A 17,714-nucleotide genomic window follows, 5' to 3' on the forward strand; every position below is an offset into this window, starting at 1 on the left:
GAGGTATGAAAGTGAGGTCTGGTTTTGATTTTTATAAAATACTAGTGGATCCCCAGCAACGCTTTGCTAATGTCTTTTTCGGGCGCCTCGGACGTCTACCACCATTAACTACTTTATAGCACAATATTACTGTTAAAAAACTACATTATATCGACTTTAATTCGAATTCGTGTCTCATTACGGTGTAGAGATATTGCGTTAAATATTCCTTGGGCGTCCCCAATTTTTTCTACCACTTAAACATCTCTATACACTCTTGGAACTTTTAACAACAAACTTTCAAATTTTCAGCGATATTGGTTGACTACTTTTCGAGTTTTACTAGCACAAACATACGCAGGCTGAATTTTTATGTATTAAGATTAGAAATCAGTTAGAATTTAACTCAACCATTCGGAATGGATTTTATAATATAAAATTTTGTCTTACCACATGTCTACCACAGACCGCCTTTAAGTTTAAATTTGTTGTTATTTGTATGGATGAGAATTCTGAAAAAAAATCTTTGAAAAAAGTATGATTTTACATTTTTGTTTGGGTCCAAAACTATCCTATATTTCACACTAAAACCAACCATTCACATTCACAAAATTTCATTAAAATCGGTTGGGCGGTTATGGAGATTAGCGTGTAAGAAACAGTGACATGTGATTTTTATATATTAAGATGTTAAAAAATATTTATTTTAGGAAAGAATTTTATCCTATTATTGTCGTAATAAACATAATTATTAATTCCCAAAAGAATAGGATCAATCATAAATAATATATTACATACAAAATTAAATAAAAAACAATAATTATATTTATTTCATCGGTTGAATGTTGTTTGCTAGTCTATGCACTTTTCCAATATGGAGGAAAAAAGTCTGTGAAATGTGATGTCCGGTGTGTTTTGCGATGGATTCATTCCGTGAAATGCAAAGTTTAATGCATTTCATCGACAAAATAATACTGGTCCTTAATCATCCTCCGTTATGTTTCATGTGAAATGTCTCCCGATCCTTACGCATACACAAATAAACATGTTTTTAGGTTAGCTTCGCTCAATGCCTGCACCACGATGCGGCAAAAGTAAGTTTTAATGTTTTGTTTATATCACAATATTGTTTTCACATATCGTTAGCTGTCAAGGCAGTTTTTTTTTAAACTGCTTATGTTTTGAATGTATTCACATGCACTATGTACTGTTTTAGATGAAGGCTAATTTGGGATTCCAACTTAGAAATTATTATTGAATTCGACAATATTGACGAAAGTTCGTAGTCCAGTTAAAATATGTTTTTACTTAATTTCGAATGCGGGCTACCAATAAAAATCATACATAGTAAATACAAACATCCCACGATCCATTAATTTTTATCTAAATGTTACAAACAATAATAATCACTAGTTCAATGAGCAGGCAGTTCCATAGATTGATTTTATATTGATTTTACAGAGGTAAACAAAAACATAATGTTTTTTGTATTTCTTTGGCATTCACTATGTAACAATTTCTAGACATTTTTTGTTTTTTTTTAATGAGTTTTATTATTCACAATGTACATTTGTTACTTATAAATTTTATTAATTAGCGACCGGTTTCGACACGTTCGTGTCATTAACTAGCTATTTTAAAACTAAAGAAGAATCTGAAGAATCAAACAAAATAAAACCCCATATTTCTGCACTTAAAAATTTAGTTTTAAAATAGCTAGTTAATGACACGAACGTGTCGAAACCGGTCGCTAATTAATAAAATTTATAAGTAACAAATGTACATTGTGAATAATAAAACTCATTAAAAAAAAAAAAAAAATTGAACTATTGTTTTCCATATTCAGCCTTACTAATAAACGCGGTATGATGGTTCATGGAAAATATATAATGTTTATACAGCCAAAGAGGATTTTTCAAGTACTTAAAAATTTTTGGCAACTTTATCTATATATATTTCATCTTTTTGAAGATGTAGTAAAACAAATACCATTTCAAAACTAGTAGAATTACCGTTTAGATTTTTGTATTTTAATTATACTTACTCCAAACGTCGAAAAATTGTAGAAAATACGAAATTATCACTATGCTTTTAATCTCGTTTAAACTATAAAAATGATTATAATAATTCCCAGAAAAAATTGACATTTTGGATTCATTGTTTGTGCAATATAAACTTTGATTTCTATGATTTATAATTAACAACACATGCATAAGACATTTATATTATTAAAAAAATCACTTTCATATAATTCTTTTAAATTAAATCTTATAAATGTTCAAAATAACCTCACATTTTCAAGACGGGAATTTCAAGTGACAGCTTGCAAAAATCCAACATTGCTGGCTCTTTTATATACTTACAGTAAAAAAATTTAAGCACTGACTTTGATTTTTGTTTTTGTTTTAGTGGCTTCAAATGTCACTGAAGGTTTTTCTGGCCGGATACCTCCCTAACCGTCTGCGCCAGCCCAGGTATTTGTGTTAATCAATTAATAAATTAACACACTATAGTTAATAACCAATCATTATATTTGACAAATAACTGTCAAGATTCTTATAACCTGCTATTAGATTGTATCACGGTACTCATAATCATTGCATCAATTACCGAGTAAGAGTACTGAATTAAATAATTTGATCCTTAAATACGTATTTATACCTACCTGATATAAATACACCTAACCCTTTGCGCTCGTTGGTATATATACATATACAGTGTGTAACAGCACGTACTTGACAGATTTTAACTAACGATTCCTGAGCATATTTCGAGCAAAAAATGTAGATGTCATTTTGCTTTCTTATGATATATTTTTTCAATAAAAAACAAAAATGTATTTTTCTATAACACATCACCAGTGATAACATTGCTACATGCTGCGGCAGAACATGTGCTAAGCGCTTTGTCTCGTCTGTTAACATGCTGGAACGAGGCGGAGTGCGCATCACATGACCCGCTAGACATTATCCAACTACCCAGCGGCGAGGTGTGATGAAATTTCATTGTTTTTAATTGAAAAAAATATATATATCATCAGACAACAAAACGACATCTACGTTGTTAACTCCATTTATATGCTCAGAAATCGCTGGTAAAAATCTTTCAGATACGTGCTGTTACACCCGTATATATATTTACTATTTATTAAAATTAGTTACACTCCTGCTGCCAATAGATCACTGCAGCAAAATCAGAAACTGAGATCACTTTTGGCACTAAAAAAATATTTCTTTATCTGTAAGTTCCTTTATCTGTAAGTTTATCTGTAATTTCCTCATTCCACTTCAATTATATTCTAATATTCAATAATATTTCATTGTAATATTGAGTCTAGCTCGAGTTCTAAGGATTAATATTGATATTTTCTATTCCAGGATGTTTTGTTTTATAATTTGTCAACCACTCTGAGCTTTCACCACACACAACCATGAATTGCTTCAACGAAAACCGAATACAGAAACTGGAGATCGAAGTACCCAATATCCAACAGAAACTTCTAACTGGTTAGTTTTAAATATTATATTTCACAGTTAACCACTTATACTCCGACATTGACTTTCCGTTGAACGCCAGCCTTTCAATGAAAAAAATATACTTTCTTTTAGTTAGATTTTGCACCTTAAAAACTCACAGCATACTAAGATAAACTGCAAAATGACTTCAATGAAATATATTAATGGACGACGGATTGGCTTCTGAAACTCAATTCACTGTTCTACATGATAGAGAAACTAACCCTAAGCTCGAATACAAACTTAACGGAACATCTCTAAAAGCAGTGACGTTACAACAATACCTAGTAGTTACCATGTCATAAGACTTGAAATGGGAACCGCACATCGCTGGGATTTTTAAAAGAGCAAATTCAATTACATTTTTAATCGGGAAAGCCTTCTTTGACCTAACACCAGACTTAATGTTAAAAATATACAAAAACATACATGCAACTTCTCCTGGAATATGCTTTCCAAGTATATCTGAGATATCTCAGTTATTTTCATTAAGGTGTGTAAGATATCTGAGATATCTCAGTTATTTTCACTAAGGTGTTTTCATTAAAGTGTGTAAGATATCTGAGATATCACAGTTATTTTCACTAAGGTGTTTTCATTAAGGTGTGTAAGATATCTCAGTTATTTTTATTGTATCGATCAAGTTGTTTTTCTGTTCATTTATGTGTTTTTCTGTATGTAGCATGAATTTTATGTGGAAACTTCACTGGTTAATGCAATATGTAAAATGTAATTATTTGTATGAAATTGTAAAATTGTTTGTTTTCTCAATACACATAGATGCTGTCAGTATCGCCCTGGTGTAAGACCACTATTCAGAATTGAATTGTTGCTTGAAATGGCTTTAGGCGTGTTTGATGACCAGATCTGAATAGCCATGTACTTCTCCACTTTCCTCCTCCCCATCTCCTTCCCGCCCCACTACATTCAGCCACACAACATACCCCGATTGGAGATGACATAGTCTCCCCGGCTTTAGTTGGGAGCAGTTTGGTCTCGCTGTATTCACATAAAAATGTAATAAACAGCACAATCCCACTGTGCCCCGGCATAGTCCAACTAACTCCTGGACAGTTTGGACTCTTTTGCAGTATCCACATAACAATATTTTTGTTTATTTTCAGATCACCTAAACCCGGACATCACAGGTACATTCGGTCTCTTCAGAGAATGGGCGATGCTCTCAGGAAAAATCACCCAGTTCATGAACAACCAGAATATTCTACAAATAGAATACTCTGAACCACAAAAATTGGCCGACGACAGTTTTGAATACGTCGTAGTGGCCACCAAAAACGATGATTTAGATCTTCAATCTAAAAAAATCAACTCGAGAACCACAGATAAATTACTCAGTATAGATGATTTTTTTGTTTTAAAAAGTCACCTCTCTGAGAATGCGGATAATGGTGTCAAGTCCAATAACAATTGGGTGTCGCGATGCGGCATCTTCTGCAGCGCTTGTAAAAAGACGTTTCCCAATAAGGTGGATTTCGACAGCCATTATCTGCAGACGCATGACAGCAGGGAGATACTCTACACTTGTTCACTCTGCAATGAGGAAGATGTCAATTACAATCGATTCCGTAACCATTGCTACCGCCATTTCGCCAAGGGCAGATTCCAGTAAGTTTCATTTTCATATATTAAATTTGGTATTTTTTTTAAACTTCAAAATGGTTTACACATTTATCACTTAGCTAGGGTTGTACCGTGCAGACTTTTAGCCGGTGATTTCTGAGCTTATTTGGACTAAAAAATTTAGATGGTTTTCATATGTCACCGCCACTGACATGAATTAGGTTCGGCCAACTTGCTTGTATTACGTAATATGCACCGTCCTGTACTCACACCATTGGACAGTAAGGGTAACTCCTCTATCCTATCTCTTTCGGATCCTGTACTTACAATTGTGAGGGTAAGTTCAATATTCAATTTCGGATGGTGCAAATGCTTCTATAGGTTTGGGACCGGACTCGATCGTTTGTAAGTATGGCTAGCTACTTGAAAAATATTATTTAGCTGGGTAAATTATTTATTATATGACTTGAGGAATGTTCAAAGCGATCTTGCACCAAATGCATTAAATGTGATGGCTACTTTTGTCTATCAAAAGATGTCAACTGTTTCTTGAAATTTCATGGCAAATAATCAATGATTTTGTTAACTTACCTATGAATTTTTTTGTTCTACTAAGGCTAGGTTTACACTTGTAAGTAAAATTTACGACTTTCGTAAATTTTTGATAAGTTACTCACGGGAGCGATTACATATGCATCCAACTTATCGTAAATAATGCTCACGGAAGTTGTTTGGAAGTTTAACTTAGGAACTTCTCACAGAGACCGCTACACCAATAATTCTATTTTTGGTAAGATGGCTTCCTGACAACAACACGTTGCCGCCGACTTTGACAGCTGTCAGTTAGTAATATTTGATAAGGGATTTGTTTATTTAGGGTTAGATCATGGATCCCCATATAGTACCCATTTCCGCACACAACGGATTGCCGCTGCGATAATATGCACAATTTTGTCAAACAAAAACGTAAGGGCCTGCAGAGTGTTGGATTAGGAGTTGTCTTCAAAGAAAAAGTACTGATGGGGATTTCGTTCGTTTAACGGCAGAATTAAGAATTGAGGATCAACGAAAATTACTTAATTTTATCCAAATTAGAGCAACTGACTTCTAATACATATTGGAAATGGTTGGACCGCTAATTAAAAAGAATGATACTCGTTTTCGGAATGCTATTTCACCAGCTGAAAAATTAATGAGATTCCTGAGGCGTATGTGTGTAACACCATGTACGATCGTGTGAGAAATGCGGAGATCCGCAAAGAGTACAAGGCTGATGTAAGCGTAATGAGTAAGATCAAGAAAGGGACTACCTTAGATGGTTTGGGCATGTAGAGCGAATGAGCAAAGAAAGGAGTGTAAGGAGAATATACGATGTAAATGTGAATGGTAGCAGAAGTCGGGGACGCCCGAGGAAGACATGGCACGACCAAGTGAATCAGATACTTGAATCGGGCCATGTCAACAGTCATAATAATAGAAGAGTATGTATTAGACGATGTATGAATGTGAATGAGGCAATAAGTGTGTGCCAAGACCGAGTTGTTTGGCTGTCCGTCCTCTCAGCCTACCCCTGCGGGGAAACGGCGTGATGGTTAGTTAGTTAGTTAGAAAAATTAATGGTGACTCTTCGATTTTTTGCGTCAGGTAATGTATTCTGTGAATTCATATTGCATTTGTGTATGTATTCATTGGAAATATTAATTTGTTGTGAAGTTTGATAGCTGATCCATCAGTTCGTGAAGTCGAATACTAGAATCATTATCACACATTTACACAGGCATTTAAACATGACATTGTGTTAATGATAAATAATGTTATGTTAGTCTCCATAGATTATTGCAGTGTATTATTTCATAAAGCTGTTCATGGCGACAAATAAACAAGTCCCGAAGAGCAACGGCAGAAAGACCTGTCAGATTTCTGTTTTACCATCCAGACAGTGACGTCAAAACTTACTGTAAGCGTCTCAACTTATCAATCTGTTTTGATAAGCTGTGAGAGAGCCGTAAATTCCCGCGTGAGCGATTAGACCTGTCAAAAACTTACGTAAAAAAAACTTTCGTAACTTGGTAAAAATTACGGTAAGTGACTTATGGTGTCGTTTACATTGGTAAATTTGTCGTAAGTCGCTTACGTGAGCAACTTACAGGAAAAAACTTCCAAGTGTAAAGGCAGCCTTATACCTTATTTTGGCACTATTGAGACACGGTACTCACAATTGCTTTTCCCAAGAAAATTGAATAAAAAATCTTAATACATAAAAATTCAGCCTGCTTTAAGTTTGCGCTCGCAAAACTCGAAAAGAAGTCAACCGATATTGCTGAAAATTTCAAAGTTTGTTCTTATTAGTGCCAGGAGTGTTAAGAGTGGTTTGAATGGTAGAAATCAATCAAGCAATAGCGAAGCATTGCTACTAGTAGTTGTCCACTATTATAATTTTTCTTTTCTTTTTATTCTTTTTTTTCTTCTTTTTTTTTCTTCTTTTTTTTCTTTTTTTTTTTCTTTCTTTTTTCTTTTTTTTTCTTTTTTTTCTTTCTTTTTTTTTCTTTTTTTTTTTCTTTTTTTTTTTCTTTTCTTATTTCTTTTCTTATTTTTTTTTTTTTTTTTTTTTTTTATTTATTCACATTTAAACCCGCTAAACTACTTATGTAGTTTGTCAGCAGGGACATAGAGACAACATTTATACATTCATAAGATACAATTTGAACGGTACATAATTACATAAATTGGTTACATTGCAGAAAAGTTTAAATAGTAGCATAAAAGCCTTATATAATAAGCAAGTAAAAATAAATGTATGAACAAATTAGTATTATCAACAAGTACATCAATAGTTTCATAAATAGAGGTAGGTAGTCAGGTATTACAAAATAATTGTTTTTCCATTTTCTAAGAATATGAATTCCATTTCAGGGGCATCAGTATAGATCATTATTATCCAATAACCATTTCCTTAGATTATATTTAACATTAGCAGTATACATGTTATTATTTTTAATTGTCATTGGTAATAAGTTAAACATTTTGGGTACTATATAGTAAGTTCTTTCACCATATTTATTAGTACATTTCGGAACTACCAGTCCTTCATTTTGAGTGAATCTTGTGTTATGTTTATGGCAAACTCTTTCCCTATACAATGAATCAGACAATATAACATGTTGACTTACAATATTATAAAACAATAATCCTCTGACAGGTAAAATATTCAGAGACTTGTACATTAATTTAATGTTACTTCTGTGTTGATTGTCATATTTATGGATTAACAATTTTATAATGGAGTTTTGTAATGTTTGTATATAGCTTACATTAGTTTTACAAGAATGTCCCCAAGAAGTAATTCCATAACGTATAGTGGATTCAGCCAGAGATAAGTAGATTAACTTTAAAGTACTTATAGGCACAAAATATTTTATTTTATAAATCCTACCCACAATAGCTCGTAGACGTTTACAAACATTAGCAATTTGTACATCCCATTTCATGTAGCAGTCAATAGTAACACCCAAATATACATAACTTTTGACAAAATCAATGGTTTCACATGAACAGGGCTGTGCAACATTTTTATGTATGCAGGCAAATGTGTGTGTATATAATGAAGGAATTACATTACATCTGGCGTGTGGAGATCTGATGTGCATAATTTTAGTTTTTTTGGCGTTTATAAAGAGGCCTGCATCATGCGACCATTTCAGTAGGGCAATAAAATCATGTTGCATAAGGTTCATTGCAGTAACCAGATCTTCGTGCGATATTACGAGCGCCGTATCGTCTGCATATACAAAATGTTTAACAAATGAAAACAATTTTCTCATAATTGAGACATAAATAATATAAAGGGTTGGCCCTAGAATTGACCCCTGTGCAACACCTGTTGAGATATATTTTCTTTTGCTAAATTTTTTAAGAATTTTTACTCTTATTTGTCGATCAGTTAGTAAATTTTTTAATAAAACTAGCAGCTTTCCTCTAATTCCTATTGCCTCCAGTGTTTCTAATAGTTTATTTGTATCAATGGTATCAAATGCCTTAGAGTTATCTATGAATAAAACCAAAACTTGTTTTTTTAGATTTAATTCATAATTTATGTGATTTGAAAATTCCTGAAGCAGCATTTCCGTACTTTTTTTCTTTTGAAATCCATATTGGTTGGGATCCAACAAAGAGAAAGATTCTAGATATTTATTAAGTTTTATGGAAATGTATTTTTCAAGTATTTTTTCTAGGGCTGGCAATATGCTTATTGGCCTATAATTTTGAATATCTGTATGTTTGCCCCCTTTGTAAATTGGCCTAATGATGCTACTTTTTAGTTCATCTGGTATTACTGCTTGCGATAAAATTAAATTGATAAAGTGTGTTATAACAGGCCCTAAAATATTAATATGTGTCTTAATGTCAAACATTCGAATGTTGTCAATCCCTGGTGACTTTGAATTGTTTAATTTGCTAACAATAATATTGATTTCTTGGCAGGTAGCTCTGGGTAGGTACATACTATGTTGCACTTCATTCGGCCTGACGGTCGATGCTAAATAATCACATTTATGTATCATAGAGTTAACACTATTTGTAAAATATTCAACAAACTTATCTGCTACGGTTTCTTCATTATTCGTATTTAACATATATTTCGAGATTATTTCGTCACAACTACTTTTGGACTTGCGTCCTAATAATTTATTTATTTCATCCCAAGTTTTTTTTGTATTTCCAAAATAATTTTTGAATTTATTGTTAAAAAAGGTAGACTTACATTTAATAATTTCTTTTGTCACCTTATTTCTGAAAGTTTTATATTCCAATTCAAAGAATTGATTGCTAGGAAAATTCTTCCACCTTCTGTACAATGAATCTTTTTTTTTAATGTTTTCTAAGATATTAGAAGTTATCCAAGGTTTTATTGACAGAGGTCTTTTTTTGGGTTTATAATTCATAACGATTTTACTCTGTTCATACAAATTCTTAAAGTTGTTTTTAATTTTACTATATAGTATATTGCAATCTTGTTCCTCAAGCAAGGAGTGCCACTTAAAATTATGAATGTTTTTGTCGATTTTGTTTTGCGATAAAAACGAAATTCTTTCCCCGTGTTCTGGGGCTTCTTTCCTTGCACTATATTTAATATTAACTGCAGTTAAAAAGTGATCAGCTATAGTAATATTATTACATACACATGAGGAAAGAGAATCGCTTTGTTTACATCCACTGTTAAATCGGACAAATATGTGGTCTAAACAAGTACGAGTAACTTTTCCTGCTAAAACTGCTTCTCTAGTTACGTCACAAATACATTTGATTAAATAATTATCCGACATTATATTTTCATATGCCATAATAATAGGGTTTTGACAATTTAACAAGTCTAGATTAATATCTCCTATAAGTAAAACATTTTCTTTGGGGCTTATAGTATGCAGAATGGCAGATATTTCATTAAGAAATTGTGGTTGGCTAGAGTTGGGGGGGCGGTATATTGCTATGATGTTTAAAATACTCTTGTTTGGAAGTGTCATAGAGCCAAGCACACATTCAAAATGATTTGTTTCTATTGTTTTCTGTTGAAATGTGAATTCATTTCGAACATATAGCAATATACCTCCTCCAGATTTTTTAGTTCGGCAATAGTTGTAACAATTAAATCCAGGAATATTATACAGACAGACAAGATTCGGTGTTATAGCCGTTTCACATAACATTAACACATGAATATGCTTCCAACAAGTATTTAAGTAGACATTCAAAGTATCCCAGTATTTATAAATCGATCTAACATTCAACTGAACAATATTAATATTTTCCATATTGTAGTTGCTATGAAACTTTAGCCAATCACAGAAATTGTGAGTATTTTCGTAATCTACCTCGTCATCTTCTTCAATGTAATTAGACGCCATAATCAATAGTTGCAAAGTCCTTGGCAAGGGCAGCCTTGTAGGCCGGGCAGGAGTCCTTGTCTCCAGTCGGATGTGCAGCGGGCTTCCCAAATCTTGTACAGGTGGCGCAGACAGGCTCGGCGGCGGCTTTTGGGCAGTTTATCCGGGCGTGACCTTCGCCTGCGCAGTGTCCACATCTTTGCTGGTCCTTGCAAAACTTGAAGGAATGTCCGATCATTTGGCACTTGGAGCACACTGTAAGTCCAATGAAGTCACGAACACGGCACACATTCCAGTCCACAAAGACTTTCCCCTGCTCCACCAGCACGTGACGAATGTGGGCAGGAACCTCGAAGACCCGGTGGCAAGTTGATCCAGTTCGAGCGCCAGCAAGGTGACTTAGCTTGCAACTTTTTACTGCGAAATCTAGGCCTGCTTTGTCCTGGGCTCCTGCTAAGGCATTTTTTAGGAAGCACTCGTCCGTTAGGTCACGAGGAACGTTGAAGAAAATCACCCTTGGAAGCCGTTTTGTTGGTAATCGAGCGCTTAGAGTGTCCGAGTTTGCTAGACATGGGGTTTTCAGTATTTTATCCTGATCTTCTTGTGTTGCAGTATGGATTACAACGCCTTTGTTTCTGATTCTCCTAATACCCGTCACACGGATTCCAAGTTCTGATGGTCGTAATGTATCTTTTAGTAGCTGTTTCGTATCGTCGCTATCTTTTGTAGAATCCAGCTTTGGGAAGATGCATACAGCAGGTTTGGGGGTCCCAACGTTAAGTCCTGAGCGGTTGATTGATGGTATCATCTTCTGTGGGCCATTTTTCACAATATCGGCAAACGATAGGCTTGCTTCCGTGGCATCGGCTACTCTACGCATCACTGGTCCTAGATCTGACTCCAACTGCAATATTTTTTCTAACCTGTGTTGGTTTTCTGCTTTTTCAATCGCGATCTCTCCCTTTGCCACTATTAATTTGGCATTGACTGTTGCCAGATCAGCTTTGAAACCCTCTCGTTCCAATAACAGCTGTGAAACTGATCTGAATACAGCGGATACATATGCGCTTATCCGCAGTTGTTGATCCTTTGAGACTCTTGACTGCTTTTCAGCAAGGACATCTTGGAGTGCTCTTAGACTTGCTTCAGTGTCGTTCAGTATCTGTACTGAGGACACTGGGATTTCACTATCATTTTCAGACACGTCGGAATAGTCCGATGCTCCGTCAGATTCCTCATCTTCAACCACTGGAGAAATCATTCCCGAGGCCTTTTTTTGTGATGGGGACGTCATCTTATCCAGCATTCTTTTTTTACGCCGATGGCAGCATTCATCAGGCATCGGTGGGATGGACATTTCAATGAGAACAAACACACAATCTTAGGTTGTTTTAAAACTTTCGATAAAAATGTTTAGAATCCGCTAGAATAGTATTATTTTATTACTGTTTTATCAAATAAACTTTTTTGGCACTTAAATTTTCCATATAAATACTGTTTGCACACGAATTCGGAGGTTTTTTTTAGTTTTTTTGCAAGAGCAAAGTGTAAACACGAACTGCTGTCACTGCGATTATTGTTACATTTTGTTACCTTTATTCATATTATTACAATTAAAAAGTGTTTGTCAATAAAGCTCGGGTCTGAAAGGGCTATCCCCATCGCCTGCCTCTTCTATTATATTATATTTGTCTTACAGTGCCAGTGGTGTGAATGGAGATAATTCTTTATTTTAGAAATTTAATATTTGCTTTATTTAATTTCAGATGCAGCCAGTGCCCGACAATTCGTTTCACCCAGGATAAACATTTGCAAGCACACAACACATTGTTTCATTCTGAAAACCCTACAGAGGTTCCCAAACCGCCGGGACGGAAGATCACTTCTGACGCAGATCCTTCGGCCCTTGGCGACAAGACAGATATATTTTGCGGCAAATGCAAGCAAAAATACATTGGCAAAAAATTCTTCGATAAACATTTTAAAACGAAACATTTGCATTCTGAAATCATTTACTCTTGTACCATTTGCAAAGATGCTTTTGAAGATTTTGATGCCTTTAAAAATCATAGCAGTAGTCATCACGAATACAAATTTAGGTAATAATTTTAGATTTATGTATTATTATTTTATTAACTCAAATTGTGGATGCCGTGTTCCCACTGGTTCTATGTGGTTGGGACTTGTGTGGAACTCACATAAACAAATGAACATTGTCTAGTCTGTCATTCTAGTGATTGAACATTATGTCATTGGGTGATGGATGCATATTTATTAAAGACTAGCTGTACCCCGCCACGCATTGCTGTGGCTCAGACTGTCTGTGCAGAGGGAGAAACAATAGCTCGTTTTGCATTTACGTCCAACAGATGGCTCTGTTTTTCAAAAAATCCTGTTTTTACCTGTCATAGAGTCTATATAATATAGGTATATAAAAATACATGCGCATTAAAAGCAATCAGTGAAGAACTTTAGAAGATTTTTAACAAATGAACATTATCATTTTTATTTATGTAGAAGATTTTCCTATCTGCTTTACTTGCAGATTTCTGCAACTCTTTGATAAAGTAAAAGGTTCTTTACTATAATTGCGTTTATTTACATTACAATAAATAAGTCTGGATTTAGCTTCACTGTTCATTACCCGAGGGTTGGTAATTCTCTGTTTCTAGAAGCTTGTTGTCTGGCAATAATATCCCACAGGCAATTGCTACACTCTAGTGACATCTGTCGGACTCTGGAGTAAGCTTTATGACTGGTGCCATCTATCGCTTGAAAACCCAACTTATTACCAAACATCACAATTATTCCCATGTACTAGAGATGTAACTAAAGATATTAGAAGAACGAGATGTGCTATGCGCAGTTCGTACTGAGTGGAATTGTTTTGCCGAGTGTCGCCGGTTTTGTTCAATACTACTGCACACCTTCGCTTGCGCTAAGGTATCCGCACTAATACATAGAACAGATTTCTGTGCGTACACGTCCTGATACCGTTCAAAGTACCCTAATTAGGTAGTACTCCGGCTACGGTCCGGCGGCCAACATAGCATATCTCGTTCTTCTAATATCTTTGGATGTAACGGACCTCTGCTTTCGCAAATGCGGAACTTCTGCGTACATTTCACTTCAGCTTCTGACGCATATTATAACAGTACGAGACTTGTAAAATATTTCAAACCCAAATTTAATGTTGAAATTTAAATTTGAAATAATAGACACACTTCTACAAAATACACTATTTTATTTTGGAATTTTCATGGACAGTAACGAAATGCATTCCTAAAACCTAGCTTTACACACTGCACACTGCAGTGCACCTCGAGTTAGTCATCATTTCACTGGACTGCAATTGTAGAAAACCGCACTATAGGGGTTATTGTTATTGGTTACTTTCTAGGATGAGTTCCATCAACAGTGGGGTATGCATACGCCGTAGCAATGTGGGAGGGGAGCAGGTAACCATCATGTGACCAACACCCTGCGTGATTTGTTTTGTTTTTCGGATTAGTTACTAACTAATGTCCCTAAGTGTATAGCATTTCGGAATACAAAATAAATATTAATTCCAAAATAATCAAGAAGATCCCTCAATTTGGTGTAAACAGAATTCAAATAAACATCACATGCTCTTGCCGATAGTCCGTCAGTTTTTATGTGCGCATTGAAAGTGAGCAACACAGAAAAATGACAGGGTGAAAAGTAGCGAAATGACCTTATTAAATAATAGTGGACATGTACTCGGCATTGCGCGGGGACTTAAAAATGGTTTGGGGTAAAGTCTTGAGGTTGTGAGGCCTTTTTAACACATTAGTAGCTGGCGCTACGCAGTCTCCGGGTAAAAATATAGGTCCCGCGTGAATTTGTTTTAAATGGATATATATTCGAAAATAATGTTGTATTCTATATGTATAACTCAGTATATCCAAGCTACAAAAGTACTGGTGACCGGATAAATCATCACAATGATAATTCATCACATCTTTAAAAAGTTATATAAAGTCATGGAAAGTGATGAAACAAAAACTTTATTAACTGGGTTAAGTAGGTTAGGTTAGGTTAGATTAAAAAAAATATATATAGTGTGTGGCAAGCCTACGCACGACGGAAGTGAAACTTTTAGTATTCTTCTCTCTCTTTTCATTTCATATTATTATTTTTATTCAGAATGCTGTACATTATAGTTTTAAAAAGCATAAATTTATTTATAGGCGCGTTGTTAACAAATGAACGTTTAACTAGATTCCTAATATTGACATATTTATAAGTAGCATGTGATAAAAAAAAATTATAAAAATATGCGAGGAGAGGTATCTCGCGCGACGAGAACCGCGTATACAACGTGTACTCCTCAATTGACTTGTCCCGCGAAAATTTTCGTTTTCAAACACGGCAAATGAATAATATCACATAACTCTCGTTAACGCTTTATATAGGGTCGAATCGAAGATATATCGGCAGTGTGAAGTCATATCTTTTGTTTTTCAAAATATTTCCGTATATTTGTCCGTTTTGGAAAAGATCTATTGTGTTTTAACAGTCTCATACCCGTATGGAGTCTGAATTTGAAAAACATTTCTAAATTTTGAAAAACTCACTTACGGCTGTGTTTTTTACTAAGAAAACTTGTCACGCACGTCTGCGAGGGTAATTAGTCGCGTTATCGGCCTTGATTAGTAATTTTAATGATTCAAAATAAAAATAATTAATCAAAATACCGAGCGACTCTACCGGCTCGATTTGTAAGCTATATTTCGACCAAAATATCATATAGGTACCGACCGTTACTTCTAGCCAATTACTCGAGTGAACACCTGCCGGTCTAGAGTCTCACTAAATGGATTTAGACATTTCGGGAGACTCTCGGTTAAAATTAACAAATTTATGTAATTTTTTACTACATTATTACAAATCATGTAGATATCTTCTTATATGTATGCCTGACAAAGTCGCAGCACGAGAGCATTTTATCACTATTAATATTATAGTATTAAAAAAATCACAAAAAGAAAAAAAAAAAATTAGTTAAATCGGGGATCGAACCTCGGTTCTTCACGACGACAGTCGGGCGCTCTGCCTCTAGACCGCGAAGCTGAGTTTGGAGAGTGACCTAAACTAGGTATATAATATTAGCTAGGCTCCTATAGCGAAATGATCACGGTTTTTCGTGACGGTCATGAGTCGGTTTTACTCCGGTCCTCGAAAATGCATAACGCGCGTAAAGAAGTTTCTCTTCAAAAATTTTCATCGTTTCTAATGACTTATTATCACTTTTTAAAAGTGTGTTGAATTGTCACTGTGTTGAGTTATCATGGAACCAAAAGTACTAAACGAAAATCGAATATTATTTGAAATGCAACTCAATTAACCTTTTAATATGTTTATTACGGTCCGCCTATCGGTATTTGCTTATCCCTGATTCTAATTCTTAAATACGCCCTACATCTCTCGCTCTCTTTCACATAGGAGTTGAGTGGAACGGAACAGACATAGGTCGTTTCGAATTGCGCTTCACGGTCATAAAAACCCTCATTCCAGGAATTGAATTATTACAATAACGAATAATAAACTATTCTTTTGTTAAAATACCGATGTAAACGAAAGGCATGAAGAAAAATATAAAAATAAGAGTTGCATTACGATTGGATAATTATGTACATATAGTTAGGACCTTTACAAAGAGATTGGTATATAATATTCATATAAAAACATTGAATAATTTCGTCTTTTCTGACATTGAAATGAGGCCGGCGCAAAACCCTTAACCTTATCTATCTTTCCTGGCCTAAGTGTGTTAAGATATACAAATTTCTAGTACATTATTTTGATGTATCTCATAAGGCTAGCGTTAGCAATGTAAGTTCCCAAAAATATTTTTTTACAACTTCATTACAAAACATCGACTTTTCTCTACTTTCTATACATATAATATGCATCTATTACATATACAAACCTTCCGGAAGAAATTCTCTAAATAATAGGTGAAACCCCTATCAAAATCCGTTTGCGTAGTTTAGAGAAACTAAGCGCACAAACAGACAGATGCGGATAGCGACTTAGTTTTATACTATTTAGAGATAACTTACCATTGCTAAATTTGGAATATTGAATATAAATAACATACGTAATCCCACAAAAGTGTTTAACGACTTCTGTTTTACCCTTTCTCGATTTTTAGACATTAGTATAATGTACTACCAATTATACATCCGCATCAGTATCCACAAAATAAAATAAAAAATATTGACTTTTGCTTCTATTGTAACATTTCCGTAACACCTAGAGTTGTTTACAATTCTGTTTTTGTATATACAGTAGAACCCCGTTAATTCGAACCCCAATAATTCGAAAAAACGCGTAATTCGAAATTTTCGCCAAAAAAATTTCCCCAGAAAATATTGTCATACAAAATTTTTTTTAATTCGAAATTCGTTAATTCGTAATTCGAAATTTATTTTTGTCCGCACACGAAAATTTGTTCGTGTAATTCGAAAAAATTTGATTTTTGCGAAAATAAATCATAATATTTCGTAAATCTGAATCTAAAAGTCGGCCGTTGCGGTAAAACGCCGAAAAATGTATTTTTACGTGGCTATACATCGTCCTAATAAGTATTATTATTTTGTAAATCTGTATTGATTTACACTGGAATGTCATACTTTTTCAAATTTATTTCGAATATCCGAGTTTGAAGGGCCGAGAAAATACATTTTACACGGATATATGTCGTAGTTTTACGAGTTTACACCAAATATCT

At 34.3% G+C, this 17,714-nt stretch overlaps 1 protein-coding gene across 2 annotated transcripts in view; it reads left to right on the forward strand.

Annotated features, from left to right (window-relative positions):
* Positions 1-858: 858 nt before the first annotated feature.
* LOC149417938 (uncharacterized) overlaps positions 859-17,714 on the forward strand; it is a 34,084-nt gene continuing 17,228 nt past the window's right edge. For both annotated transcript variants that reach the window (XM_089639553.1, XM_089639554.1), the window contains exons 1-5: positions 859-1,073; positions 2,389-2,453; positions 3,357-3,485; positions 4,619-5,120; positions 12,724-13,056. In XM_089639553.1, the coding sequence (XP_089495679.1) occupies positions 3,410-3,485; positions 4,619-5,120; positions 12,724-13,056 (911 nt within the window). In that variant the 5' untranslated portion in view covers positions 859-1,073; positions 2,389-2,453; positions 3,357-3,409. The remainder of the gene's footprint in view (positions 1,074-2,388; positions 2,454-3,356; positions 3,486-4,618; positions 5,121-12,723; positions 13,057-17,714) is intronic.

This window comes from Hesperophylax consimilis, chromosome 14 (assembly GCF_061612785.1).
Source record: "Hesperophylax consimilis isolate HC1 chromosome 14, BYU_Hcon_1.0, whole genome shotgun sequence".
NCBI lineage: Eukaryota > Metazoa > Arthropoda > Insecta > Trichoptera > Limnephilidae > Hesperophylax > Hesperophylax consimilis.